At 40.7% G+C, this 27,499-nt stretch overlaps 1 protein-coding gene across 1 annotated transcript in view; it reads left to right on the plus strand.

The window, feature by feature from the left end:
* PLPPR1 (phospholipid phosphatase related 1) overlaps positions 1 to 27,499 on the plus strand; it is a 257,394-nt gene that overhangs the window by 196,175 nt on the left and 33,720 nt on the right. The window contains exon 3 of the mRNA XM_077752261.1: positions 22,401 to 22,589. Within this exon, the coding sequence (XP_077608387.1) occupies positions 22,401 to 22,589 (189 nt within the window). The remainder of the gene's footprint in view (positions 1 to 22,400; positions 22,590 to 27,499) is intronic.

Below are 27,499 nucleotides of genomic sequence, written 5' to 3' on the forward strand. Positions count from 1 at the left end.
CACACCTAGATTTCCCTATTAATATTACTACTGATACATTAGTAAACTCACTTTAAGTTCATCCAATATTCAGTATACCTGTCATCCAGTATACATTTCTATTTGTCCACCAGGTTCTCAAGGTCACCTTTTGCCAGATTCCTGGATGCAGTCTAAATAGACCACAAATAACCCATTTCCCTGCTATGCTAATCTCGTACTCCATTAAAAAATGAAATAAGATCAGTTGAGATGACTTGATTCATGCTTAGTGAACGCATCCTGGCTCAGAAATCAATGCTTCCTCTCCTAAGAGCGAGGAAAGTTGCCCTGTAACATCCATTCTACAGTCATGCCCAGAATAAACGTAAAATTCAGTTGTCATCATCAGTAATGCTTTTAATTCTGTATACTTCCCTTTTTGAAATTGATAAATATGTTGTCCATTTCCAATCTTCCTCCTTTTCTTCTCAGTAGTTTCTTAAAACTCTCATTTGCAAGTTTTTGGTGCCCAGGATGTGATTTCTCTTACAAAGCATATTTAAACTCACTTAAAGAAACTCTGTTCTTTCTTCAGTCACTCCTTACATTTGGGACAAATGCCATTCAAACTGTATAAATCTAAAGATCTTTTCTCTAGACAGGGAAGATACAGAACAAGTAAATATTAAAGAACTCTGCTTTCTCACTATCTTCCATCAAAATCACATTATCATTCTATCTTGCTACATCAGATTTAATCACAGCATTTTTGTTAGCCAGTTTACTTTGGATTTTAGATATGTGAACACACTATAAAAACGGTTCACTATCTTTTGGTGATCTCAGCTTTTTCCCTTTCCCCTTTATATATCTGGTTGCCAAATTTGGTCACATCATAGAGCTCTCCATACCAGCCAGAGTTTCTTTCAAGGTGTTTCTCCTCCTTCCTCTTGTTAGAACTTCATTTTTGAGAAGTTTAACCATCCAGACAGATCTCTTTTTTAGGTTCTCATGCCTTAGACCCATGTCTGCTCAATCTTGGGATCTTTTAAATTCTGCTTTCATGAGTTCTAGAGTTCATGCCCAGCCAAACTCAACCTTTCCTTTCTTAGATATACTTCGACAAGAGAGAGAAAACCATGGGGAAGAAGCAACCCAAAGGCTACCCCAACACTTGATCTCCTCTCCTTTGGGGCATCTAGATAACCTAACTAGCTGCTTACATCAACTCCTCCTTCACCTATAATGTCTCAGAAGAGGATTTTTATAGCTATAAGGAAAGAAATTGAAACTAAAGAGATATTTATGAGGAAAAGTGTTTTCAGTTTCTAATGGGGTTTAGATATACTATAGGGTAATTTACAGAGTATCCCTTGTTATATGGTTGTCTTGAGGCACTTGAGAGAACACGGGCTGGAGGTGCAGTGGTCTGTGCATTAGCACCATCGGGCTGGTGTCTGGATCTTGTAGTTCTTCTCTTTCATCCATTCACTGAGCAAGCACGCATGACGCACGAACCACATACCAGGCTCTCGGTCTGGGGCACTGATTTTTCATGGTCTCCCAGGTGGAACAATGGATTTTCCAGACCCAGGGTGCTCTTTAGAATACCTTTAGGAATTGCAGTGGCCTGATTATTGCTATCGATCTCTCATACCTCTCAGCCTTTGAACATGTTGGGTCAGTATAACTTCCTCTTAAACATATCCAGCTAAAAATGTTTTTCCTGATTCCCAGGGAATAGAGTTACTACCCTCCTTCATAGAAAACAAAGGAGCCTGTGCCGAGGAAGGAATTGGGCTCAGCCTAGGTAGTTCAAACAGCAATACTAATAGTTTTTGGTATCTACTTTTAGAGACTCTTAGAGAGTAATGACGTGAGGTAAAGTGTCAGTGGATGGGGCTTAGACCAGCACCGCGTCTGCACACTCTGGTTATGATAGTTGTGACGTTAAAATGGCATGTCAATGTGAAGACCCCATTAAAACGATCTTTCCCATACTCGATCCCCTACCCTCTCGTGGCCATTGTGAGAGCTCGAAAGGCAGAAACAGCAGTAAAGAATGAAAAGGTACCTTGTGATGAACAATTATTAGCTATTTAGAATATAACTTACTTCCTGAATCTTTTCAGCTCAACATGCTTGGCTTAAATCAATACTCTAAATGTGGCTTCTAAAGTCGCTTCACATTTCATTGAATAAATTTCCATTGACGGGGCATGCTCAGTCATAAGAACCATAGTATAATAGCCGAGTATTTAGAGGGCTAAATGATACAGATTATGCATTGTGCCGTGTTCAGAAAGTTTCAAAATGGAACAATTGTTTTCAAAGAAGCAAAAATCAATCCAAAAGGATAAAAGTGAGAAAAGGAGGCTTAGATTACTTTGCAGAACCTCCAGTCAAGCATGGATATCCAGAGAGTGACAGTTTTTCGTAAGAATCAGGAGATTATGGGCTCTGAGAGCCTTTCTGCTATCATGTGTATTAGAATAATTGTTCCTCTAATTCAAATCTCTAAGCAGCTTAATGCCTGTTCTTATCTTAGTTCAGTTTAGAGAGAACATAAGAGCAAAAATGCTGTGTCTGTTCAGTGTCTGCTTCTCTAAATGAAACTGTTTCAATGACTCCAAGCTCTGAGCTTATGTAGTTGACCACATACCTGGACATTCCTTCCAAAGATGAGGTGAAGAAAGCTTCCCCCAGGCCAACACTCAAAACGAGAAGTGGTCTTAGGACTGTTGGGGGGGGGGTATAATAACATCTTCCCAATGAAATACGTTTGGGGGCATCTTAACCTAAGACTGGGGAGAGACATAAGATTTCCTAGAGATGACTGCTTTTCTTTCTCTCCATCCTTCTCCAGGCCTGGAATAATACTAGATATTCAGCACATGTTTGTTGTAATTAGGGTGGAATTCATGCTGCCTACAGATACCTAGTGCTAAATTGCCACAAATTAGGAAACATTTTTCACCATAAAAAAAAAACATTTTTTTAAAGGTCACATTCCTACATTAGCACCAAAGTCTTTCTATTTTGCTAATTCACAACATAAAAGAGCTCTGTCTCCTCCTGCCTCCTCAGCACAGGCCCACTAACCTGCCTCCTAGAACACTGGAGCTAATTCCGTTGTGCCCTTTGTCCTGTCTGTATTAACACAATTCAAAAACAAGGACTCTAGTCACCTCTCCACGCTGTGGTCTCTGATGCCCACCTGGCTCCATACAACCCTATCTCCCACCCTCCTGGACCCCAAAATTGCTGCCCTGTGAACTCCAAAATTCACGAGTGTGTCATCAGAAAAGTTCCTTATCTCCTTTAGCTTGTCTGAACAGTGCCTTCCTCTTTTTACTATAAACTTGGCTTTCTTAATTATATTACTTCCCTAGAGCCCTCCCAGTGGCCATGCTTTATCGCCCACACCCCTTGTGCCACTGGAGTCAGAAACAGGGTAGGTGTTACCCTTGCTCTTCATTGCCTCTTCTAGCTGTTGTCCTTCTCCGCTGAAAACCCACTCAGCTTGGAGACTCACGCTGTCCATCAGTACCTCTCACTCTGCCTCCTTGGTGCACTTACAGAGTTCTGGGCCACTCCTCTCCCATTCTTTGAAGATTCTAGACCTTGGCTCACTGTTACTTTCTCTCCAGCTCTATTCTTGTCACCACCTTATTTGGTCTCTTTTGCTCATTTCTCCCATCTCCTGACTCCTCGTTCTTTATATATGCTCACTCACTAGGCATCTGATGATGCCCAAAAGGTGTCTCCAAACTCATTCATCTCTCTGACTGCCTCCTCGACATTTCCCTTGGACGTTAATAAGCATCTCAAAATTTATATGTTCAAAATTAAACTTCTTATTTTCCTCAGCCGCCAAATCTATTCCTCCATGTGAACAGAGACTTCATTTTGTGCACTGCTGCTTCCTTAATCCCTGACATATAGCAGTTTATCAATAAAAGTTTAATGAATAAACTATTTTATATCTTTACAATAGTAATTGAAAACTAAACTTACAATACACAATATTTTACTTCTCCCCTATTGTAAGAGAGCTGAATAGGATTTTGTGATCTTGCTCTAGAAATGTGATACAACAGCAGTATTCGTGGTATTCTGTACCTGGTAACTGAACTGTAAACAAACCTTTGTACCACGATGTCTCTGTCAAGGATCTGTGCTCCCATCTAAGACAGATCACTACCAAGGTCACTCTCTTCAATGACAGGTTTGAGGGTGCAACTTCCCTGCTCAAAGCCTTCAGTCATTTCCTTTTGAGTATATGGTAAAATGTTAACTTCCTCTGCCTGCCACGCAAAGCTCTCCTCTTTTGAGTTTGCACCTACTTCTTTTATTCTCAGATACGGTCCCAACATGCTGACCCAAAAGCTGAATTTGGACCCTGGATGCACCTGTGTTAATCAGAACCCCTTGATTACAAATGACAAAAATGAGACTGGCTTAGCAAAGAAGGGAACATACTGGCTCGTGTAACTATAAAGAGCTGTGTATATACAACATAGAAAGGTGGTCAAAACATGTTTTGGAACAGCATACATAGTATGATTCTACTTTATACATTTTTTAATCTACGTATGAATGTATATGTTTATATGCCTGGAGAGAAAGAAAAAGTCTAGGAGAATAAATACACATCATGTTAACAATGATTAATCTCTAGTGAGCAAACTCTGATGGTATATTTTCCAACTTATACCCTTTATATTAGAGTGTTTTATAATTTTTTAAAAGGTTCAAATTTATGTTTGGTTAACGGTAACATCTTGCTAATGCAAAGCCATGATACACCATCCAGCATGTAGCCACCGGCCATTTGTGGGTATTTAAATTTAAGTAAGTTAAAATGATATAAAATTTTAAATTCCATTCTTCAGTTGCAGTAGGTATATCTCAAGGGCTTGGTAGCCACATATCACTAAGTGGCTAACATCTTGAGAGTACAGATATAGAACATTTCCATCAATGCAAAACATTTCTCCATGATGGGAAACATCTGGTAAGCTAGATGAACCTAGATGCTCACCTGATTGCTTTCACTAGGATAAGTGGCTTCATTTAGATGCAGCCAGAGTGAAGCAGGTGCAGGCCTGGGCACCTGTGATCTGACAACCAGCAGGAGTTTGAGTGAAGGTTCCAATCTGTGTTCATTTATGCAGGATCCTCTAACGTCTTTGGGAGAGACACTATCTTAGAGGTAATTTATTCAGTAATTTTAAGGGAGACAAGCAAAATCCCTACTCAGTAATTTTTAAAGGAAAATGAGAACATCTACATCTCTTGCAATGTTAAGATTTACCTGTTTTAATTAGAAAGAAAAACAAACTGGTTGATTTAAAAGAATGTTTTTCCTTTCCTTCTCATTTGCCTAATTCCCAAGTAAGTTAGCAATGCATATGGAGAAAGAAGAATCATGTTCCTTTCTGGTAGGGAAATTAACATGGTGTCTTATGTACGTTGGTTTAAAATTATTTGAAAAAGCAAACATAGGAAGCTCTTTCCGTAGGGTTTTTTTGTTTGTTTGTTTTTACCTTTATTTGTTCTACATGGTATACAGAAAATTCTGTGTTAATTTTATGTTTCCATTCCAATTTAGAGTCATAGCATCATTTTCCAATTCCTTTTTTTCCAAAATAGATCTGTAATTTAGCAAACAGAAACTCTTTGTTTTTTTTATTTAAAAAGATAGCTGTGTGATTTTATTTAAGAGATTACAGATTACAGTATGATTTCAATATTTAAATAGCAACTTATTATATCTCTGCTATCCTCTTCAAATGATGGAAATAAAAGGCCCATCAAAATATGTCTTATTTTTTAGAGCAAAATAATTATAATTTTATATGACCACCTTCTCTCCCTCCTTCTGTCTCTCTTTCCAAAGCACTTATTAACATCTTCCACTATGCAGAGCATGCTGATTAAATCAAAACCTTTAGTTTTAACCAATACACTGACAAGCCATCTCAGACAGTTGCAGGTGATATATTCCTTGAAGAGACAGCAAAGTTGCTATGAGTAAAACCAACTATAGAATTTTATTCATTCATTCAACTGATATCTTTTAAACACCTGTTATGTACCTGTACTAAACTGGAGTTACAAATCTGAAAGACCCTTTCCCTTAGGGCCTCGTAGCTTGGTGGTGGGAGACACAGGAAAATTGAGGATGGCCATATGTGGGTCATAAGTGCCGGGATCATGTTAGGTCTACACAGGGAGCCATCACATCACACTGCAAAGGTGGTCAGGGAGAACTTCCAGAGCAATTTCAGGAACTTTGGTGTGTAATGTCCATCCATTTCTGGGTTCTTCATAATGACACCTACACCTTGTATCCTATACCAAAGTAGACCTAATGATGGAAAACATATTACATGCCCCCACCCTCAAATAAAGTGCAGGATCAAGTATACCATGAAACCCCATAGAATTTAATCCTCCTCTAGAAGAATCCATAATGACTAGGCAAATTTCTTTTGTTGGGCTAAAATCCTATTCTACTATATTTTCCTTAGATTGAGTGGATTTGGTTATTGAAGTCCCTAAAGAAGTTACCTTTATTTGGAACATCATACAGTAGGATTTCAATATGGATGTTATTATGGTATGGTTAGGCCAAAGGAAGTAAGAACAAAGTTCTCTTTTTTCTTCAGACGAGGCACAAGACTCAGCATGTCTTGTTAGGACAAATTAGAAAGCCATTCTCTAGGCAGAAAGCCAACCTAGTCTCCCCCAGGCCAAGTCAGTGCTTAGTAAGAAAGCTAAGGCTGTAGAGATGATGATTCAAATACTGGGCGCATGCGTACACCTGTGATACCATACACTGTCCTGCTCATACAGTGAGCAAGTGCTCATACAGTGCCTGCTGATTAACCCCATATCTCTTTTCCTGAAAATGTGTTTTGATAATTAATGAGAGAAATTTTAAAGATGGCAAGAAAATTAAATTTCCTTTTGAAATTATAGTACAAATGTAGTTTCTTCAATTGGCTCTTTAAAAATTGAAAAGGTCTCATCCTCACAGATTAATAAGATTTTCTTCCCCTACTTCCACTCAAACTCCTTTGGACATACTTATTCACTTAACAAGTCTGCTGTATACACTTCAACTGTCAGAAATGACATAAACCTTCATTTCTCTGAGTAGGGCTAATTCTTCTGGATGCTTGAACAATCATATTTCCAAAGATTTTCTTCTGGGGTTTTGACTGGAATAGATGGCACATCAAAGGCTCTTCTCACATCTGTACCCTTCTCCCCTTCTTCCACAAGAGGAAAGTAATGCTTTTGGTTGTAGTGTCTAAAGACTGACATTCAAATAGCCCACTTCTTGTTCTTATAGCTTATGCAATGGTGCTCATCCCTACAAAGAAGTCAGGAATTGAGAAAGCTGAATCCAAAAGTATTTATGGGTTTAGAACAGAGGCTCCATTCCTTTCAGGACAGGGTAGATGGTTTTGGCCATGGCTTTTTGGATTCATATAACAGAAAAACAGTTGCTCTATGTGAAGCCAAAATGGGGATTTTCTACGAAGGATAAAGATGAACTCTAGGTAACTCAGGAGGCATAGACTGGCCTCAGCATAAACTAAAACAAGAAACTGAAAAACCATCAGAATCAAAATTATTCCTTCTCTCCAGGTCTGATGGTCCCTTGACTTTGTACTTCATTCTTCTCTGTATGTATTTGTCCATTAGCTTTCACAGTTTTCCTTGGTTCAGATGGCTACACAAGCCAGCTCTATAGCTCCTAGACTTTTATGTCCTGAGTACAAGTGGTCAATAAAGACACATAGAGTCTGTGACTCTTCAAATTCTTAAGAGAGAGGCTCAGGGGCCTGCATTTGGTCCAGGTATCTCCTCTTAGTCAAGTCATCCCAGCCAGGGAATTAGTCTTGCAGTGGAAGCATGAGTGTGGGTATAAATGTGTAATTCTCAAAAAGGGGCAATCATGGTCTGGGTGAGCATCTCAAATGATGTCAACTCCTAGGGTCGGTGAGTTATTTTCTGTCTTTCAGATAGCTTTAATAGAAGTAAAATATACATTTATCCTTGTTAAGCCTTAAAGGAATAACCAAAATATCTGTTTTCTTTGATTTGGGATAAAAATCACAAGTTGCTTTGGTTACATTGTTCATCTCATGCCAGTCAGAATCTTCTGCATTTATATTTAATTCAAGAGCAATTATTTAATTAAAATTAGAAATCAAATTAACTGAGGCACCTTGGTGGCTCAGTCATTTAAGCACCTGACTTCGGCTCAGGTCATGATCTCATGATTTGTGAGTTTGAGCCCTGTATCAGGCTCTCTGCTGTCAGCACAGAGCCCACTTCGGATCCTCTGTCCCCTCTTCTGCCCCTCCTCGGCTCACGAATGCACCTGTGTGCTTGCTCTCTCTCAAAAATAAATAAAAATTTCAAAAAAATTAAATTAACTATTCCAAAGTTAATACATGCAATTTGTTAACTAAATGGGATGTTTCAATTTTAGGGACTATAAGAGGAAAGTAATTAAAGGACTGTGGTGTTGAGAAGCTCAGGAACTTCTGCCTTAGCAGAAGAAAGCCAGCTCCTGGTTCTGAGGCTTCTGAAAGAGATTCACCAAAAGCATAAAAGCTGCAATTCTGCTGCTCAGCTAGATTAGCCCCTGTGGGGCCTACCTGTTCGCAGTGATTCCTGGAGAGCTTCTCCCCTTCTTTTAGTTTTCTATGCCATGTAACAAATTGCCACAAACATAGCCCTTAAAACCACACAAACTTGTTATCTCACACTTTCTGTGGGTCAGGAGTCTGTGTGTGAGTTAGTTGGGTCTGCTGCTCAGTATTTTATTAGGTGGAAGTCAAGCTGTCAGCCAGGACTGTGATCCCATTTGAGTCCTAGGGTCTTCTTCCAAGCTCACGAGTTGTTGGCAGAATCCAGTTCCTGTAGAACAAAGAGCCTCGGCCCTAGAGTCAGCCCACCCGTTCCTGGCTATGTGGTCCTCTCCACAATATGGCAATCTGCTTCTCCAAGGTCAACAGAGACTGTTTCTACTGCTTCAGATCTCTTAGCTTCATTTAAAGGTATCAAATGATTAATGGGTCAGGCCTGTCCTGCATAATCTCCTTTTCTATTAACTTAAAGTTGACTGATTAGGGGCCTTAATTACATCATTATAATTCCTACACCTTTGCCATATAATAGAATATAATCAAAGAAGAAGCATTCCATTATATTCATAGGTCTTGCCCACACCAAAGAGAAGGATCATACCATGTATGAACACTAGGGGGCAGGAGTCTTGGGAACCAGCTCAGAATTCTGCCCACGGCAATAAAATGAAGAGGAAAAAGAGTGAGGATTGATCTTCATTCAACCTCTCCCAGGCTTAAAATTACCATCCTTTGGCATAAAGCAGAATTAGGTTGTGGGCCTAAATATGTTCAAAAATTCAAGGAAAGCTCAGTAACACAAGCATTTGTATCTCCTAAGCCTAGTTTTGGATGTTTATCTCTTATACTGGCTTGATTTATTTTTGTTAATTTATTTGTTTATCATACATATTTGTATAACATGTATAATATTATAAGGTGGTTTATCTATTGAATACTCCTTTACCATCTGCAAAGAGTTATCCAAATCTTCTCATTTAACTCCATTTCTCATGTTATCTCATTCCCATTAAGTGTATTTTTCCTAATGTGGATCTGAGGATCAGAAAAAGCTAGAGTCATGCATCTAGGTTTACAAAATCAATCGGTGACAGAACAAAGACCAAAAGTTAGGTCTTCATCTCTGAATTATGGGCCCCCTTCCTTTTTGATCCTCCTTTGTATCATTAGAAAATGATGGCTAAATGTGGAACATCCTGGGTGACTCAGTCAGTTGAGGGTCTGACTCTTGATTTCAGCTCAGGTCATGATCCCAGGATTGTGGGATTGAGCCCCACGTTGGGCTCTGCGTTGAGGATGGAGCCTGCTTAAGACTCTCTGTCTCTCTCTTTCTCTGTCCTTCTCCCCTACTTGTGCTTTTTCATAAAGAAAGGAAGGAAGGAAGGAAGGAACATCCTGACCAAGGACACATTTAACTGCCCTTAGAAATGGCTTCCAGTGCCACCTCCTGTTGGCACTCAACTGAGCAGAGGTTGATCACAGTTTCTATCTCCTTTCCCCAATCCTCTGTGTCATCTTTGAGAACTAAGCAGGCCAGGACTTTGCCTACCCTGCTCCTACAGGGCAGTGCGCCCCCTGCATGTCAATATGCTGGGTAACACCTTAAGTCCTGTTGAGGTTCTGACTGGCCAGTTGATTTCATGTAACTCTTTTTACATTAGATTTTCCAGAAAGGTTCTGCTATTTATTACAATATGGGGAGGCTGAGGAAGACAAAGAACTCCTCTTTATCGACAAGTACCATAAGCCATGAGCTAAAAACAGTACTTTTTACAGACATCACTTTTCACAATTAAATATCTTGTATATATTATTACATCCATTTTACATATGAGGAAACTGAGATTCAAAGAGATTTTGTATATTACTTGAAGCCACACAGGCAGCAAATGGTGCATTTAGTACTGCATATGGGTCTTCAAGCTCCAAAGGCCATAAACTTCTATTATATCATATAACCAGCCCAGATGTCACTGCTGACATATCCTTCCCTCTCTCAACATGCAATCCTCACAGTTAATATTCTCTTCTTGATATCATCATAGCATCCATCCACCAACTCTGCCATCCTGCCAGACATTTACCCTTCTGTCCTTCCATCCATTCATCTGTCATCTACTTATAACAGCTAATCTGTGTTAGACACCTATCATTTGGCCACTTGCTCATATCCTGGAAAAACGAAGACCCTCTTCCTCCCTACATTCCTACCAGCTAGTGGAGAGTTTGGCATGTAGTTGGTATTCCCTAGCTGCATGCTGGCTTACAATGCTTCTTTCTGCCGAGAAACCTAAAATTAGCACCCAAATCAACTTAGTTTATTTTAACAGAGGAAATAGAAGAATTGTAACATTTTAGACAATAGGGGTCATTTATGCATTGCTTCCATCCACCTCTCTTACTACTTCTAGTAAGTAGGTAATATATAAAATGCACATCAAAGCCATCCAGGACTGTCGTCTCAGAGGCTTCTCTTGACTCATCACTCTCTACTCTCACTTCCCCACACATTTGATATCAGTGGAGCTTTGACCTTCCCCACCTTGGAGGCCTGAGGCAGCCCTGGGAAGGGCAGGGCCAATACAGGGCAAGGCCCATGAGCTTCTCAGGCCAGACTCCTAGGCCTTCTGCTCTACTCGTCCCTGAAGTCACTGAATAGAAAAGCCTTACTATACGCCTTTACATTTATTATTAAGGAATGTTCTCAAATGTCAAAATCATTTTGAATTTTTATCCTGCTTTCTTTGATATTAGCTGTGCTTGCCAATTTTGTGTAGCTATAATATGCTTTATATGTATTCATCCATGTCATAGAACTTGTAAAACCCCCTAATGGTAGGGGCACCTGGGTGCCTCAGTCAGTTAAGTGTCTGACTTCAACTCAGGTTATGATCTCACAGTTATCAGTTCAAGCCCCGTGTTGGACTCTGAGCTGACAGTTAAGAACTCAGAGCCTGGAGCCTGCTTCAGATTCTCTCTCTCTCTCTCTCTCTCTCTCTCTCTCTCTCTGCTCCTCCTGAACTCATGCCTCTGTCTCTCCTCTCTCTCTCAAAAACAAATAAACATTAAAAAAATTTTTTTTAATCCCTAATGCTAGAAGATCAAAGAGAAAATTCTGTGGCCCAATTTAGCTTAACTTAGATTCTATAATTATCCTTTCCATAGTGTAGCTGTAAATCTACCTGAAATAGTATCATATAGTTTACATTTTTTCATATTATTCACCAATAAGTAATCAACATACTGCTGGAGGATAGAAATGGAAAAAAAGTTGGGGGCACCTGGGTGGCTCAACTGGTTAAGCTCATGACTCTTGGTTTCAGCTCAGGTCATGATCTCACAGTTCATGGCTTTGAGCCTCACGTTAAGCTCCATGCTGACAGTGTGAAGCCTACTTGGGATTCTCTCCCTCTCTCTCTCTCTCTGCTCCTCCCCCACTCACTCTCTCTGTCTCTCTCAAAATAAATAAATAAACTTAAAAAAAAGAAGTGGGAAAAAAAAGACAAGAATGTGGTACTTGCATTTTTTCTCTAAGAAGTAGTCCAGTAGGAAAGTGTAGGCATCCCAGACTCAGAGATAGACCTGTGTACTCTCTGCTAACTGAGGAGCAGTTCCTGATGAGGTTTCCTGGCTTATTCTCTGTTCAAATGACAGGCTTCTTCTCTCCATTATCAAAACATGGGTAGGACAGAGCCCAATGTGTTCAGTAGCGAGAATATTGCATAGTTTTGCTAAAATACCTATCACTGAAGATTTGGGAGGAGTAGAAAGACATAATCACACCTGTGTCTTAGGATCATAACTCTTTAGCAACAAGGGAGGTGATGGCATGAAGGGGTTGGGATCCCAAAGGCAACAAGATTTCAAAAGTGTAGATGGTAGAATATGGGAGCCTGAATAAGAACATGGAGGCTGGCAGAACAAAAATGAGATAAATAGGAAGTGCACTGAGGTAAGACCGACCTGACACCTGGCCAGGTATGGCATGGGGAAGAGTGAGAAATACGGAGGAAGAAGGAAGTATCTGAGATGATATTGAGGATTCTAACATGGGTGACTGAGAAGAGGTTGGTTGGATTCACCAGGACAGGGAACTCAAGAGAAGCAGCAGGTTGAGGGGAGGAGAAATGCCTAATTCCATTTCAGGCTTGTGGTATTTGGACTATTGGTAGAGCCCAAGGTTGGTGGTCAGTGGAGCATGCAGGGCCAAGATGGGGGATGGAAGTGTCAATAAGAGTAGAATCCATAGGAAGACATGAGATCTCCCAAGAGGAGAGCATGGAAAGGAAATGGAAAGAGAGGCAAGGATAGATCCTAGGAGGGCACTGCCATTTACATACCAAGCACAGGAAAAGGGAAATTTAAAGGAGTCAGGGAAAGAATGGTCCGAGGCAAGAGAAAGTAGTGATTTTAAATACTAAGAAAGGAGAATGTGGTTGTGGGGGGGAGAGATTTCTTAGTGTTAATATAAATAATATCATTTATGTTCTTGGNCCCTCAGTCAATCCCTACTCTTACCCCAAAGCCATGTAAAAAAAAGCACTAAAATAAAACCAAGCATGTTGTACGAAGTATTGAATTATATATACTGTACACCTGAAACTACTATTACACTGTCTGCTAACTGGAATTTAAATCAAAACTTTAAAAAAAATTTTTTTCAAAAAAAATAATAAAAGAACAAGCAAATAGCATTCAAAGAACAAGAGAAAGAACTGAGCACCTACCACATGCTAGGTATTCCGCTGGGCCTTTTACAAACTTTATCTCATTATGCTAACTGCAGGTTTGAAGTATGAAAGGATGGTTAAATGGCACCAGGGGTTCAAATCCTGGCTCTGCCATTCACTAGGTCTGTGAGCTTGGATAAAGTTTCTCTTCTTTAAGTGAGAGCAACTCATTATCTCACAGGGAAGCATGAGCATCATGTAAAATCATGCATTTCAAGTTATATAGCTTGTCATGTGGTTACTCAATGAGTCCTCATTATTATTTATTTGAGATCGCTTTTACGGTATCTGTGTCCCCCATATAAAGCCCCACGTGTCCGAAGATCGTGTCTGTTTTGCTAATAGACTTGTTATTTGTTATTCAGTTTTGTTAGCAGGTGAATATGCTCAATGTCTGCATGTTGTAGATACTCAATAAATATTAGTTGAATGACTGAACAATCTCATTTCATCCACATGTCCTTGCCTGTGGGTGTACCTGTTCTCTTTAAAGAAGAGGGGGTGGATTCTCATACGCACACTGGTCCATTGTGAGTTTTCCAGGTTTCACAAGAGGATATTATTCTTAACCACAGCTTAATTGCCTGCTAATTGAAAGACACAGGTGTGAGGGGGAATAGAGAATTTCTAATCAAACGGCATAAAGTTTCATTTAAGTAAGATAAGTAAGCTCTAGAATCTACTGTACCTTGCACCTATGATCATTAACACCATCTAGCACATATACTTGTCAGGGGGTAAATCTCGTCTTGTATTCTTACCGCAATAAAACAAATTTTTAAAAAATTCTTTCAGAAAATATAAAACTATAAAGGGCAAATAAGGATCAAATATACTGACAAAAGAGAATTCACTGAAGATTTAATCTTTTATTTTTATTTCTTCATATCTTGAGGGATAATATTGTTTGCAAATAGCAAAATTAAGAATAGCTACATGACTCTTGAAAATTCAGTATTGTGGGACTATGATGCTCATCATTTTGTAGATGTAACAACCAGCTGATTATTCAGTCCTGGCTAACGGAATGACTTTATATTCTCTTACATACATGAGTGTGTGTGGGATCATTTGCTTACACAGAAAAACAATTATATTCTACTCAAGTCTTAATAAAATAGCAGCTAATAGTTATTGAGTACCTGCTAAGTGGTGTCAACACACTAAATCATATAGTTCTTACACCATTCCAGTGAGAACTCATTTCTCATGTGAGAAATGAGCTACCCATTTCTCAGGTGAGGAAACTAAGGCATAGACAGGTTATATAATTGGTTCGAAGTCATACAGTAGTAATTAGTCGATTTGTGATTTGAACCTATGTGTCTTAGTCACTATAGTATAAGGAACTTGTACATTATTAGACAACTATCTCATAAAATCATGTTATATTGAAGGATTTTTTTTACTACAGTCTGTAGTAAGAAATACATTTCACACTGTATAATACATGCTTCCTCTGCCCCTATGTTATGTACTAAACAAGTTTCACATAAAAACATTTGCTCTTACTGTGTATGAAACTCTGATATATTCAGTTCTGTTCTTTTTCACTAAAAGAATTCTGATTGAACTCCAAAATTGTGTACCTTTATTTCACAATTCATTAATGGTTTGAGACCTGTAATCTGGAAAACCGCCATAGTAAGGGACATGTTAAGATTCTATAATACTAAATGAGGATAACAATAACTAGAGATACTATTTATTAAGCATTTACTATGTGCCAAAGTACTGTTGTTGATATTTATGTGTAATATCCTCAGTTCTCATTACAACCTTGAAAAGTAACTCAATCTTTTTTCCCACAAGAACTTGGATTTGGAAAAGTGAAGAGCTTTTTCCTGCAGAGATGAGCCTGATTAAAGGTTTCTTCTGCTAGTCTAATAATAACATTTAAATATTACTAAACAAGTAAATCAGTAAAAAAATTTAAAAAATTAAAAAAAAAAACAGGTCTATTTCACTAGCAGGTTACTTACTAGAAAATAGTATCCAATTCACTGCTACCCAATAGTTTTTAAAATACTGAGGGGGACCTGGGTGGCTCAGTTGGTGAAGCTCTGACTCTTGATTTTGGCTCCAGTTGTGATCTCTTGGTTTGTGAGTTTGAGTCTTGCATCAGGCTCTGCATTGACACTGTGAGGCCTGCTTGGGATTCTCTCTCTCCTTCTTTCTCTGCCTCTCCCATGCTTGCTCGCTCGCGCTCTCTCTCTCTCTCAAAAAACAAACTAGAAAAGCATTTTTTTTAAACCTGAGAGAAACAATACCTAGGAAGGAGTGCTTGAAGAATATATAGCCTGTCTCTTCTGCCAAGTCAGACACTGCTCTGAATACTTATTGTACGGTTCTTGTGCTACAGTATTTTTAGCCCCATTTTACAAATGGAGAAACTGAAGCCCAAGGAAACTGAAGTCCCATGCCTAGTAAGCAGCAGAGTGAGTTTCCAACCCATGAAACCTGGCCCACGCTCTTAGCCAGCTGTGTCTCTCAAGTTCATCCTAGACTGAGTCATAATACCCATCTCCTCCATTCTACGCCACAATACTGTTTCTGTGCATTTTGCTTTGATGTGATGTCATCAGCCTATGTTAAGACTTGATGTGGGTCCCATCTTTAAAAAACAACAGCAACAGTACTGGGACACCTGGGTGGCTCAGTCAGTTAAGGATTGGACTTCAGCTCAGGTCAGGATCTCCCAGTTCATGGGTTTGAGCCCCACATTGGCCTCTGTGCTGACAACTCAGAGCCTGGAGCCTGCTTCGGATTCTGTGTCTCCCTCTCTCCCTGCCCCTCCCCTGCTCCTGTTTGCTCGCTCGATTTCTCTCTTTCACTCTCTCTCTTTCACTCTCTCTCGTGCTCTCAAAAATAAACATCAAAAAAACCCCCAAAAAAACCAGTGCCATCATACTCAGCATTAAGTCACTATTTATCACACCACACCCTTTATGAGAACCCAGGACAAATTCAGCCCAGTTACTACATCAGAAAGATTCTACTTTCTTTAATCATCGGTTGGCTTCTTTCTTATAGATCCTGTGAAATGTGTAACGGACCACCATTTCCTTATTGTGTTGACTGTTAGGCAATTTACACTCAAGGATGTAATTCCTGTCTCCATACTTACTTCCTTTCTTCTGTTCCAACTTATCACTGATGCTTGCTTACTTTATCTGATGGAGGTTGATAAAACTCCTTTTTGGAACAAAATGAGAACACATAAACAAGCGTATTTTTGAGTTAGTTATTATTAACTTTCCTGCAGATGAGGAAACTGACACAAGGAAGCATTTGAAGAAAGTACTCAAGTGTGCAGCACATCACTTACCCCTTAATGTCACGCCGACTTAAATTCGGGACCTGATTTCCCCCAGGCCGCCTAAGTTTGTATGGAAAGATGCATCATATTTACAGTCCATCCTGGGCTCGCCGTTGTGACTTGTGTGACCTTATACCATTCATGTAATCTCTCTGTGCCTCTATTTCCTCTCCTATAAAATGGAGATAATAACATGCCTACCACACAGGGTGGCCGGGCAGGAGAAGACACAATTTATGTAGTTCTTATAGCCGTTCCTGGGACATATGCATCATATACGTCATCACCCTAACCATCACCATCTCTTCCCCTTCCTTCTTGGCTCTTACCTTTGTTGTTTATGGAGAACTTCCATCCCCTCTCAAAGGCTCATACCTACGTGTAGAGGTGCCCAAGAGGTCTCGCAAGGGCTCAAGACCAGTCTTGTCACGTTTCCCCTCCAGCTCACTACCTCAGCTCCCACTTCCATCCGCGCCACTTGCGGGCTTCCCACCCCAGCCCTTGCATACCTCTACTGACACCTGTGTCTGGCTTGCTCTCCCGTAATATGAAAACATGCAAATCCTTAATGTGTACTCTTCCCTGGGACCCTAAGACATTGCTTCTGCAACACGACTCTGCTAAATCTTACCATCTAAGCTCTGATGCAGTGTTCCTTCTGCTGAATTTATACCCTCTCTTTGGAATTGCACATACATCCATGGGGCTTAGTCAAAACCAATCCCCTGAACAGACACCACGCAGCCCTGTCCATCCCCTTGCACTCTTTTCTCCAGGCGTCAGCCCTTCACCTATTCTTCTGCCGACTCCCTCCCTGCCAGCTCACCAGGCACAGGCAGCCATGTGTGGACCCCAGCTTGAGATCTGCTGACCCCTCCTACAGATCTACAGATCATTGTCTGCTTCCTGTGTTGGCGAGCATTCCCTGGCTGGATCACCAGCTGCTTGAGGTTAGAGAGCGTGTCTGAGGATCCTGCACCTTCACAGCACTTAGTTCAGGACTGAACACAGAGGCGGCTCCCAAACACCGTTGTGGGTTGACTGAGTCATCTGCGATAGTCTTGATAGGTCCTGGCAAAACCAGAATGAGAGACCTCTTTGGGGAGGGAAACATTCGCTGCCTCTGGTGGAGTGACCTAGCACGAGATAGTTTAGGACTATCTCGGTTTTAGCACTGAAATGTCCTGTGGCCCCTGAGACCCCTCAGTTCTGGGCAAACTGAGATAGTTGGTCACCTAGACTAGGCTCCCCAGTTTCAGATATGCCTGACCATTCTAGACCAGATACCAGCCCGCTCATTTTCCAGCCTCACATGTCTGCCCACATGCTCCCCCACAACACACACACTCATATTCACTTGCTCTCATGAGTCATACCATCATTACCTGTTCCCCTGCTCTTTTTTTTTTTAAGTTTATTTATTTATTTATTTATTTTAAGGTGGGGCAGAAAGAGAGGGAAAGAGAGACAATCCCAAGCAGGCTCTGCAGTTTCAGCCCAGAGCCCAGTGCAGGGCTCGAACCCATGAACCATGAGATCATGAACTGAGCCAAAGTCAGACACTTAACTGAGCCACCCAGGCACCCCATGTTCCCCCACTCTCGCAGCTTATATCAGGTCATATAAACTCGTGGTCCACAATTGCCCCAGACTTGACAGACCAAAGGAAAATGTACTGTCATCTCAGCCTTTTTCCTCAGCTTTGTGACATCTCCCCATTATCATTCTTTGTGACATTTACTTTTCTCTAATCAGTGGAAGAGAGAAACACAGGTCTCTCAGCCTTGAGAGACAGGATTTCAGATATCGCTGTCTTTTGCCTTCTGAATCCTTGCGGATGGGTCAGGATTTAATGCATTTTCGAATATCAGATTGTCATTATTGGGAACTGAAGCTGAGGGAAACCAGTGGTACATGAATTCCTTCCCCCCACAGCCATAATTGCGCCTTTCACACCGATATCATCAACCCTCCACCAGCACTTGGGTCCAGCACAGCCTTGCCATCTGCTCATGTGACACCAACATTATGGCCTCCCTCCATGCATCCCTAAATGGGGCTGGGAAGGCAACGGAGATGGCGAGTGTGCCAGCTGGCACCAGTGACACAAACCTAGACAGTGATGAATCATGGCCCAGGACAGAGAGGAAGAAGGGAGGATGCTGGTGGCTAATTGTATGCTGTCATCAGAGCGGCAAGGCGGACCTCTCTGTTCGTGAAAGCAGAGCTGTGGTATTTCTGTTCCTGCAATAAATGCAAAGCTTTTTTTTAAATATGTGGTCACGAGAGAATGTGCAATAGAAAAGAAACCTGGAAATCAAGATCTGAATTGTTCTGTTTTTGCTTCTGTGTGTCTGTAACTGGCATAACCGGGGACTCTCCAGGGAGTTTGGGGATTTCTTGAAAATGACAGGCAGGGGTCCCTGGCTGGTCAGGGAGCCTGATCAGGGTGAACAGACTGATGGTGATGGGTCACTTCTGTCCATGAGGCTCCAAAGTTCCCACCTACCTCTACCACCCCGCACCTCCCAGGTTCTCCATTCTTTACTTTATGCCCTGCAATTAACTGATTCATGCATTAATTCAATTCTCTCTGAATACAGCTTCCAGGATTAAATTGGCTAAGCATCTATTCAAGGTCTGTTCTTTAGATTTCAAATTTAGGAATATTGACGTTAGCTTTTTGTTGTGGTTGTCATTATTGTTGATTTTGATGTTTTTGAAGTTAAGACAGTTCTGTGTTCTAAAAGTTTCGATTCTCCATTTTTCTCGTGAGTCTTTTTACCTATGTATATTTTCACTTTCCTCTTGACCTTTTTCAAATGGAAGTGGTAGTACAAAGACACCCAGTAAAATATGACACTTGTCCTCAACAGAGGGGGCCAGATGCCATTTGGGGGTTTTGTTGTATCCAAAAGCTTCCATAGATCCTGCCTGTTCTCCAAGCAGCTACTTCCCAAGGTCTGATGAAGCCAAGAGACAGAAATATGTTTCCAGCCACACGGAGGAGATACAAAGAAATCCCAGATCAGGCCTATGCACGAGGCACAGGTAGCCCTGGAGGTAAAGCCCCCAAACTGTTGCAATCAGAGTGATTTCTCAGCTCCATAACATTCAGGTCAGCTGGCTAGGTTCCTTCCCATCAGGTCAGCTCAGTTGACCAGGGAAGCACAAAAGAGACAGAAACTTCATGGCTTTGACTTCATAAACAAGCGACCAACAGGAGCATCCGTTAGCAAGGGCAGCTTGGGAGCACCTCTCTCTCATTCTTACAGGAAATATACTAATCCAAATCTCTCTGTGGCTAAAAAAGAAAAGAAATAAAGTGCTTGAAACAGCAGAGATGGCTGGCCTGAGCACTGGTGATTTACACATGAGGCCAATAAATAACTTCAGGTACAGAGAAACACACAGGAGTGTCCAGAGTTTACTAGATGGTCAGCAGCTGTGACAGCAGATCCACTGGGGAAGAGGGATAGAAATGCCAGATGGGAGAATATCGTTCTTAGACAACCAGAGACAAGTTGTGTATGAAGGACAGTGAATGGAAAGTATGACCTGCAACCTATCTGAAGGTAAAGGAAGGTGGCAGTGGGTGAGGCCAAAAGGTAAAGACCTTTATAGCAGAACAGATAGGAGTTTGTACTTACGACACATAACAACTCAAGGCTTCTGAATGCTTTCGGATACAAGAAGGAGAAGCTGCCGAAGTAGATATCCTGAAGTAGAGGCTATGCCGGGTTTCAAAGAGTGGGCAGGGTGTAAGGCTTCTCGGCAATGTTGTGGCTAAAGAAATGGATATGAGGGGCACCTGGCTGGGTCAGTCAGTTAAGCGTCCTACTTGGGCTCAGGTCATGATCTCGAGGTCCGTGAGTTCGAGCTCCATGTCGGGCTCTGTGCTGACAGCTCAGAGCCTGGAGCCTGCTTCAGATTCTACGTCTCCCTCTCTCTCTGCACCGACCCCACTCACATTCTGTCTCTCTCTCTCTTAAAAAATAAATAAACATTTAAAAAATTTTAAAGAGGGGCGCCTGGGTGGCTCAGTCGGTTAAGCGTCTGACTTTAGCTCAGGTCATGATCTCACAGTTCATGGGTTCAAGCCCCACGTCGGGCTCTGTGCTGACAGCTAGCTCAGAGCCTGGGTCCTGTCCTCGGATTCTGTGTCTCCCTCTGTCTCTGACCCTCCCCTGTTCACACTGTCTCTCTCTCTCTGTCTCTCAAAAATAAAACAAAATAAAAAACATTTAAAAAATTTTAAAGAAGTGGATATGAAATAGGTAAAACTGCCATTAGAGTTGAGCCTATCCTTCGTACCATAACTCCCCAAGCTTTTGTATAGGATGAAATTTTGATGCCATGATACAGATGTTTTTTACTCCCTGAGGATCAGAAAATGTGGGTTTCTAGTCCCAGACTTACACAAACTAGCTATCATGACCTTAGGTTAGTCATTCTAGGGCTGGAATAAGAACTTTGGATTTCCTAAACCTTTCTTTCCCCCTCATTGACCCATATGTACTTCCAAGTAAAAACCATTTTCAGCCATAATCGATGTACAAAGACATCCTCCAGAGTTCTGATTTCATTCCATAATGATTCTTTTGATACTTTTTAAAAAATCAGCACCTTATTATATTTTCTCTCCATTTTAGTTTCCCTACTTTGCTGATAATCAAATAAATACATGTTCAGTTTACTTGTTGGATAATTCAGCAGGGGTCAGTTTCCCTTGTTGGGCCTCAGCCTTCTCATCTGTGAAATATAAAGGTTTAAGATGGGAAGATCTCCAAGAACCCATCCAGCATAATTTTCTGTAATTTCATAACCTCAAAAATCTGTTTTATATCTACCTTTATCACCATCTTCTCCCGGTACTTTGGTGTTTCCAAATATGAATGAGAAAACAAATATTGACGTTTCTATATTCCCTCAACCTCCCATACCTACAAAAGGCTACATCCAAACCTCAGTGAGTATCAGGGAATTTTGAGACTCAGAATTAAAGGATAATTGTGTCCCTTTTTATGTCTAAACCTTAAGAACGATCTGTATCTATAATAAGATATTATCGGGAAAGTCCTGAATTTCCTGGTGGAAAGCATTTTGGAATAAAGGCAAAACCTTTTGGGAAAAGGTAACAGCTGTGACTGACCCAGGCTGCCTGTACTGGGTTCATCCCTGCCAATAATCGAGGGCGCGGTTCTGAAAACTTCCCTTAACCTTTCTAGGTTTTAGCTTTCCTGTGCATTTGTTCATTCATTCCTGATTTACCTGCCTCTAGTATTTTATGATAAGGCAAGTTTATCTCTACTATTTCATGAGCTTTCTCATGAACAGATCTCACATCTACATCTTGCCACTTCTTATGCCGCTGCCCTTGACTTTTCACCTCTGTCCTGAATGGAAATTTTGCCTTGACTCCCATGCATCCTCTGAGAGGGTGGCAGCAGAAGCCGGGTCTCTCTCTAAGCCTTGCTGTGGTCTGCCTTTCAGATGGGAGCCATTCATTATTTTCTGGGAGGCTTCTGCAACAGATGTTACAAGGCAGACAAGCAAGCACACACGCCCCGAGCCCAGAGCACGCTGAGCCAGGCACGCACACACTCGCCAATACCAATAGAGGAGAGCTGCTGGGGTGATGGAGGGAGTGTGCTCTGAGGGGCGAGCGCGGCTCCAAAGACCTGCTAATGTCTCTGTGTGGCCATGCTGTATTTTCAGCTTGTCATCATGGCTGGGACAGTGCTGCTTGCCTACTACTTCGAATGCACTGACACTTTTCAGGTGCATATCCAAGGATTCTTCTGTCAGGACGGAGACTTAATGAAGCCTTACCCGGGGACAGAGGAAGAAAGCTTCATCACCCCTCTGGTGCTCTATTGTGTGCTGGCTGCCACCCCGACTGCTATTGTAAGTACAGAATTGACTTCCTTTTTAATTGTCAGATACTAAATATCATTTCCTGTCTGCCTTTTCTCCTCTTTCCTCCCTTCCTGGGCATTCACCAGCAGCCTTATGGGGGGGGGGTGAGGGCAGGGAACAGGGGTGTCCTGTTTCAGCCAAACAGTGAATGGAGTTCTGCATAAAAATCTTATGAAAATGGGTCTTGTCTTTTATAGGTGGCTTTTGCTTTTTGGTATCTGAATTTTTTAAAAAAACATTATATGTATATTATATACACACATATATATACACACACAAACACACACAGACTTTTTAAGTATGTGTGAATGGCATAAATCAACAGGCATGATTGGCTAACACGTTAAAAACAGCTACTGTGCTCTTGAAAAAATATGCAGTGAGTTGCGTCTATTCAGAAAAGGTCTTGAATGTAGATGCTGGCGCTGATGGAAAGACTCAGATCAGAATGGAATGGAATCCCCTGGGCCTGTATCTCCTGCTGCTCTGACTGAACTTCCAGAGAGAAATTGCTTGACCTGAAGTTTGCTGTCATTCATTCTTGGTGGCTCTGGCCACGTTCCCATTATATCACCTTCAATTCAGTTGCAACTTTACCTTCCTTTTATTTCATTCTTCTCTCTCATGGGGGGGTGGGGGGGCGGAGAATTGGCCAGACTCTTCTCAAGGGAAACTGTTTCAAGAGTATAAAGCTCACAGACCTGTATCATCTGGTAAATTGACTGAATCCTTAGACATTTTAATTTCAATTTTTAAAATGACTATGAGTGTTTTAACATAAATGTTTCTGGGTCTGAACATGCTACAAGGTCAGATTATTTGGATGTAATCTCAGTTATCATCTGCCACCTTTCTCTTCTAATAGCTGCCTCCCCCAACTCTCTCCCTTTCCCTATCTCTTGATAATAAAAATATTGACTGGCAAGCTGAGAAATATACTGACTGCTCAGACGTTCAGTTCAAGTTCTGTTTTCTATGCAATTGTTTTGCTTGCTTTAAGATGAGAAATGGATAGGATTTCGAGGAGAAACACTATAGGCATAATGAGTCATAGTACTTTAAGTTCATTTTGATCATTGATCCTCTGAGCGAGCCCTCTTTTAAATGCTAAGACTGTGCTGTAGCAATTAAGGTCAGCAGTGATAAAACTGTGGCATCTCAAAGTGGTTAAAACCATAAGCTCTGCAGTATGACACACCTGGACTCACATCCTGTCTATGTGACTTTGGGCGAGTCACTCTATTGGCCACCCCACCCCACCCCCACCGTAAAACATAGGGATGATATGACTCCTATTTCATAGAGTTGTCATGAGACTTGAATAAGATGGTTTGTACAAATGACTCGGCACAGTACTCAGCATGTACTAAGTGTTTAGAAGTAGGGAAGCAAAGGGCCTGGCTGAAAACTGTTCCTCATCCTCTTCAGGATCACAGAGCACCTTCCTCTACATAAAAAGAATGAGATCCCACTTAGAAGCCCTGGAACTGCAGGCTTCATCTAGAATCACATCCTGGTTGCTTTCTCTCAGAAGCATATCATTTTCCTACGTATTCAGACATGACTCTAAGTGATCCATTGACTTACTCACATATTTTCCTCTCTTCTCCCTAGTCCCAGGATATATCATTGCCTAGGCTCTCCTGTAATGACTTCTTGGAATTATAGTTTTTGTCATTTAAAAAAAAACCTAAGTAAAGCAAGGGAGACAGATTATTAAACATTATGGACACACAAAAATTAGGGAATCAGAAAACAATAGAAAACTAAATAAAATCAGGAGCTAATTCTTGGAAAAGTAGAATGTGCAACCCCTTACATAGTCTAATATAAGAAAGGCAGAAGTTAAAAAAAATAAAAAGTTAAAGCATATATATAAGCAAAAATACATAAACCTTTAAAAGTCTATCTGGTATAGTTATTTAAATTGTATTTACAATTCTGTGCCAGTGTTTGCACCTCAATAAAATTGGTAATATTTTATGAAAATATAATTTACTAACAATGCCCTAAAAAGATGTAGAAAAGTTGAATAGTGAATAAAGATAGAATAAACTTTTTAAACATGTCTAAAATTTATCTCACAAAATGTACTGAGGACACATAGCTGTAGTATAAATTCCTTCAAACTTCCAAGGAATGGAAAAGCCATAATTCTATAAAATGTTCCAAGCCCTAAAAATAAATGGAAAGCTTTTTAGTACACATTACAAAGCAAGACAATATGGATTTTAAACACTCAGAAAGTCTGCATGCACACCCACAAAAGCACCCTCAATAGCAAAAACAATCTCACTTTCAAATATTGATGCAAGCATATAGAAAATGATTGATAGATATTTCTACCTAAAAATAAGCATTTCTAACAAAAGAAAAAGTAAAGACTGCAAAACCTTTATAGCATATAAGACTCAAATGTAAATATCCTTAATACTCAAAAAAAAAATGAGCTTCCCAAAATAAAAACAGGAGAGGACAAGAATAGACAATTAACAAAACAAGAAATTGTGTGCATGTAAACATTTCTAAATTGATCAATTATCCAAAGAAAAGTAGTTTTTACAAGTACAGCATTGCCCCCTACAAAATTGTCAAATGTTTTAAAGAAAGATAGCCATGTTGCTGAAGGTATAGATACTTTCATACAGTTCTAGTCTAAGGGTAAACTGCTATTTTCTTTTTAAAGAGCAGTTTGTCAAAGATGTATTAAGAGTTGATAGGTTTCAGACTCAGCCATTAATTCCATTCCCTGAGTTTATGTTAAGGAAATAGTCAGTTTTATATAAACACAAGGATTTGTGTTTTGGGGATGTTCATCTTGGCAATAGTTTCAGTGAAAAACTTGGAACTAGCTAAATACACAGTACTAGGGGATTGTATAAATATATTATGAGGCAGTCATGTTTTTGAAACACGTTTAATAGCAATGAAACATGCTTTTGATTTAATGTTAAAATTTTTTAAGGTCTAAAAAATTGTATGTAGTATTGCGTATAAAATCTTTCTCCCTTTTACAAGAGAATCTGACCTTATCTTAATTTTCTGGGTCTATTTCCCTAGTAAAAGGAAAGAGGGGGGATGTATCAACTGTGTTGCTGGGCCAAATGAACCCCTGATTGGTGAATTGCATCTGGACTCTGAGCNTCTGTGGAGTCGCTGCACCATATGTTGACTCCTACAGGGCAGGAGGCTTTTAAGCCAGGGCAGCTCCTGCATCCTCTGATATGTCTATGGTCTCTTGCACCTGAGCTATACTGCTCTGCTGGACCACTGTGAGGACACGTGCTGGAAAGGGGCACATGATGCTTCCGTGCTGGCAAGCTATGGTTCCTTCTAAGTAGACCAGTGCCATATGGAGCATGTGGTTTTCTGTGGGTCTGAGTATTTAATGACCCCAAGAAGATACTTTGTGTAAACGTTGCAAGTATAATCACCAGTTTACATATAAAAAGACTAGCAAGAAACAAACAACTAAATAAACTCAACTAAAACTTTACAGCTATTATCTATGAGTGCTAATGGTATGGTTATTTTTTTTCTTGTTGTTTATACTTTTATATATTCCTTTCCAAATTCTACATGAATGTATATTATTTTCAAGTCAAAAGATACATTTTTAAAACATTATATATACTCCCGTTCTTCTGGCAAAAATTATGAAATGGCCAATCTTTAATAAGACTTGAAAATGGCAATTCCAACGAACAAAAACACACGTGGCCAAAAAAAACAAAAATAGGAAAACAGAACTTTGTGAAGAATTTTCTCTTCTCTCTGGGCAAAACTGATACCTCTTTGATTTTAAGGTTTTCAGCAGAAACTGTTCTCCAGGCTGCAACGTTTGATCATATCTCTTCCATTGATTCCTTTTCCCCAAAAGACAAGGTCAAGGGGTATGGTAAATAAACAGTGAGCTAAGGACTAAGAACCTAACCTACAGCTCTACTCTAGCTCTCAAGTATGGAACGCTTTCCATTTCTTTGCTTCTCTGGGTGAAAAATGTGACTAATAATGCCAGCGGGTCCCTAAGATACAAGCTGAGGAATATTCCATAAATGATGATTATAAGAATGACATCTTTTAATTTATTATATTCTGTAGTCCTTGCCTAATTATCCTCACAGCACCCCAGTGACATAGAAAAGAGACATCCCAAAGAACACAGAGAAAGGGTGTGGTTCAAATTCCCTTTACCTTTGAGTTGAGAACCTTGAGACTTAGCCAAGCTAATTTGCCGAAGTTCCAGCTAGCTCTGTACGTGACCGGACAGATAGCCACCCATTCGGTTCCACTTTTATTTTCCTCCCAAGTGAGGTGCACTGCTAGGAGCCAAAGCTGATTACAGCTCACGGGTTAATGGCAGAGAGCCATGTGGCCCGGGAGCCCTGCTGACAGCGCTGGGTCTTCCCCCAAGACCTGTAAACAAGGTCTTCTAAGGTTTCCATCGTTAGAAAGCAGAGCTCTTCTGGCGTTCAGGAGCATTTTCTGGGAGGAAGGAACTGTGTTCATTTCTTCCATCCCATTCTAGGGAGGTATGGCTTGTCTAAAAGCAACCATTTTTGAGCCACTGGGATCAAGATCCTAAGTGTCTTAACTCAGCAAAGCCCTGCTTCTGAGTGTGCATCCTTCATTCCCTTCACACTGCCGAGTCCTCCTTTCTTGGGTTTCGTATGTCAGGAGAGTCCAGGATCCCAGTCATGGCTTTGCCTCCAATAATTGTGTGACCTCTGGGGGACCTGGGTGGCTCAGTCATAAGCGTCCGACTTCGGTTCAGGTCATGATCTCACGGTTTGTGGGTTCGAGGCCTGCATTGGGCTCTGTGCTGACAGCTAGCTCAGAGCCTGGAGACTATTTCAGATTCTGTGTCCCCTTCTCTCTCTGACCCTCCCCTGCTCTCT

The sequence above is a fragment of the Crocuta crocuta genome, unplaced genomic scaffold (genome assembly GCF_008692635.1).
Source record: "Crocuta crocuta isolate KB4526 unplaced genomic scaffold, BGI_CrCroc_1.0 scaffold211, whole genome shotgun sequence".
NCBI classification, from domain to species: domain Eukaryota; kingdom Metazoa; phylum Chordata; class Mammalia; order Carnivora; family Hyaenidae; genus Crocuta; species Crocuta crocuta.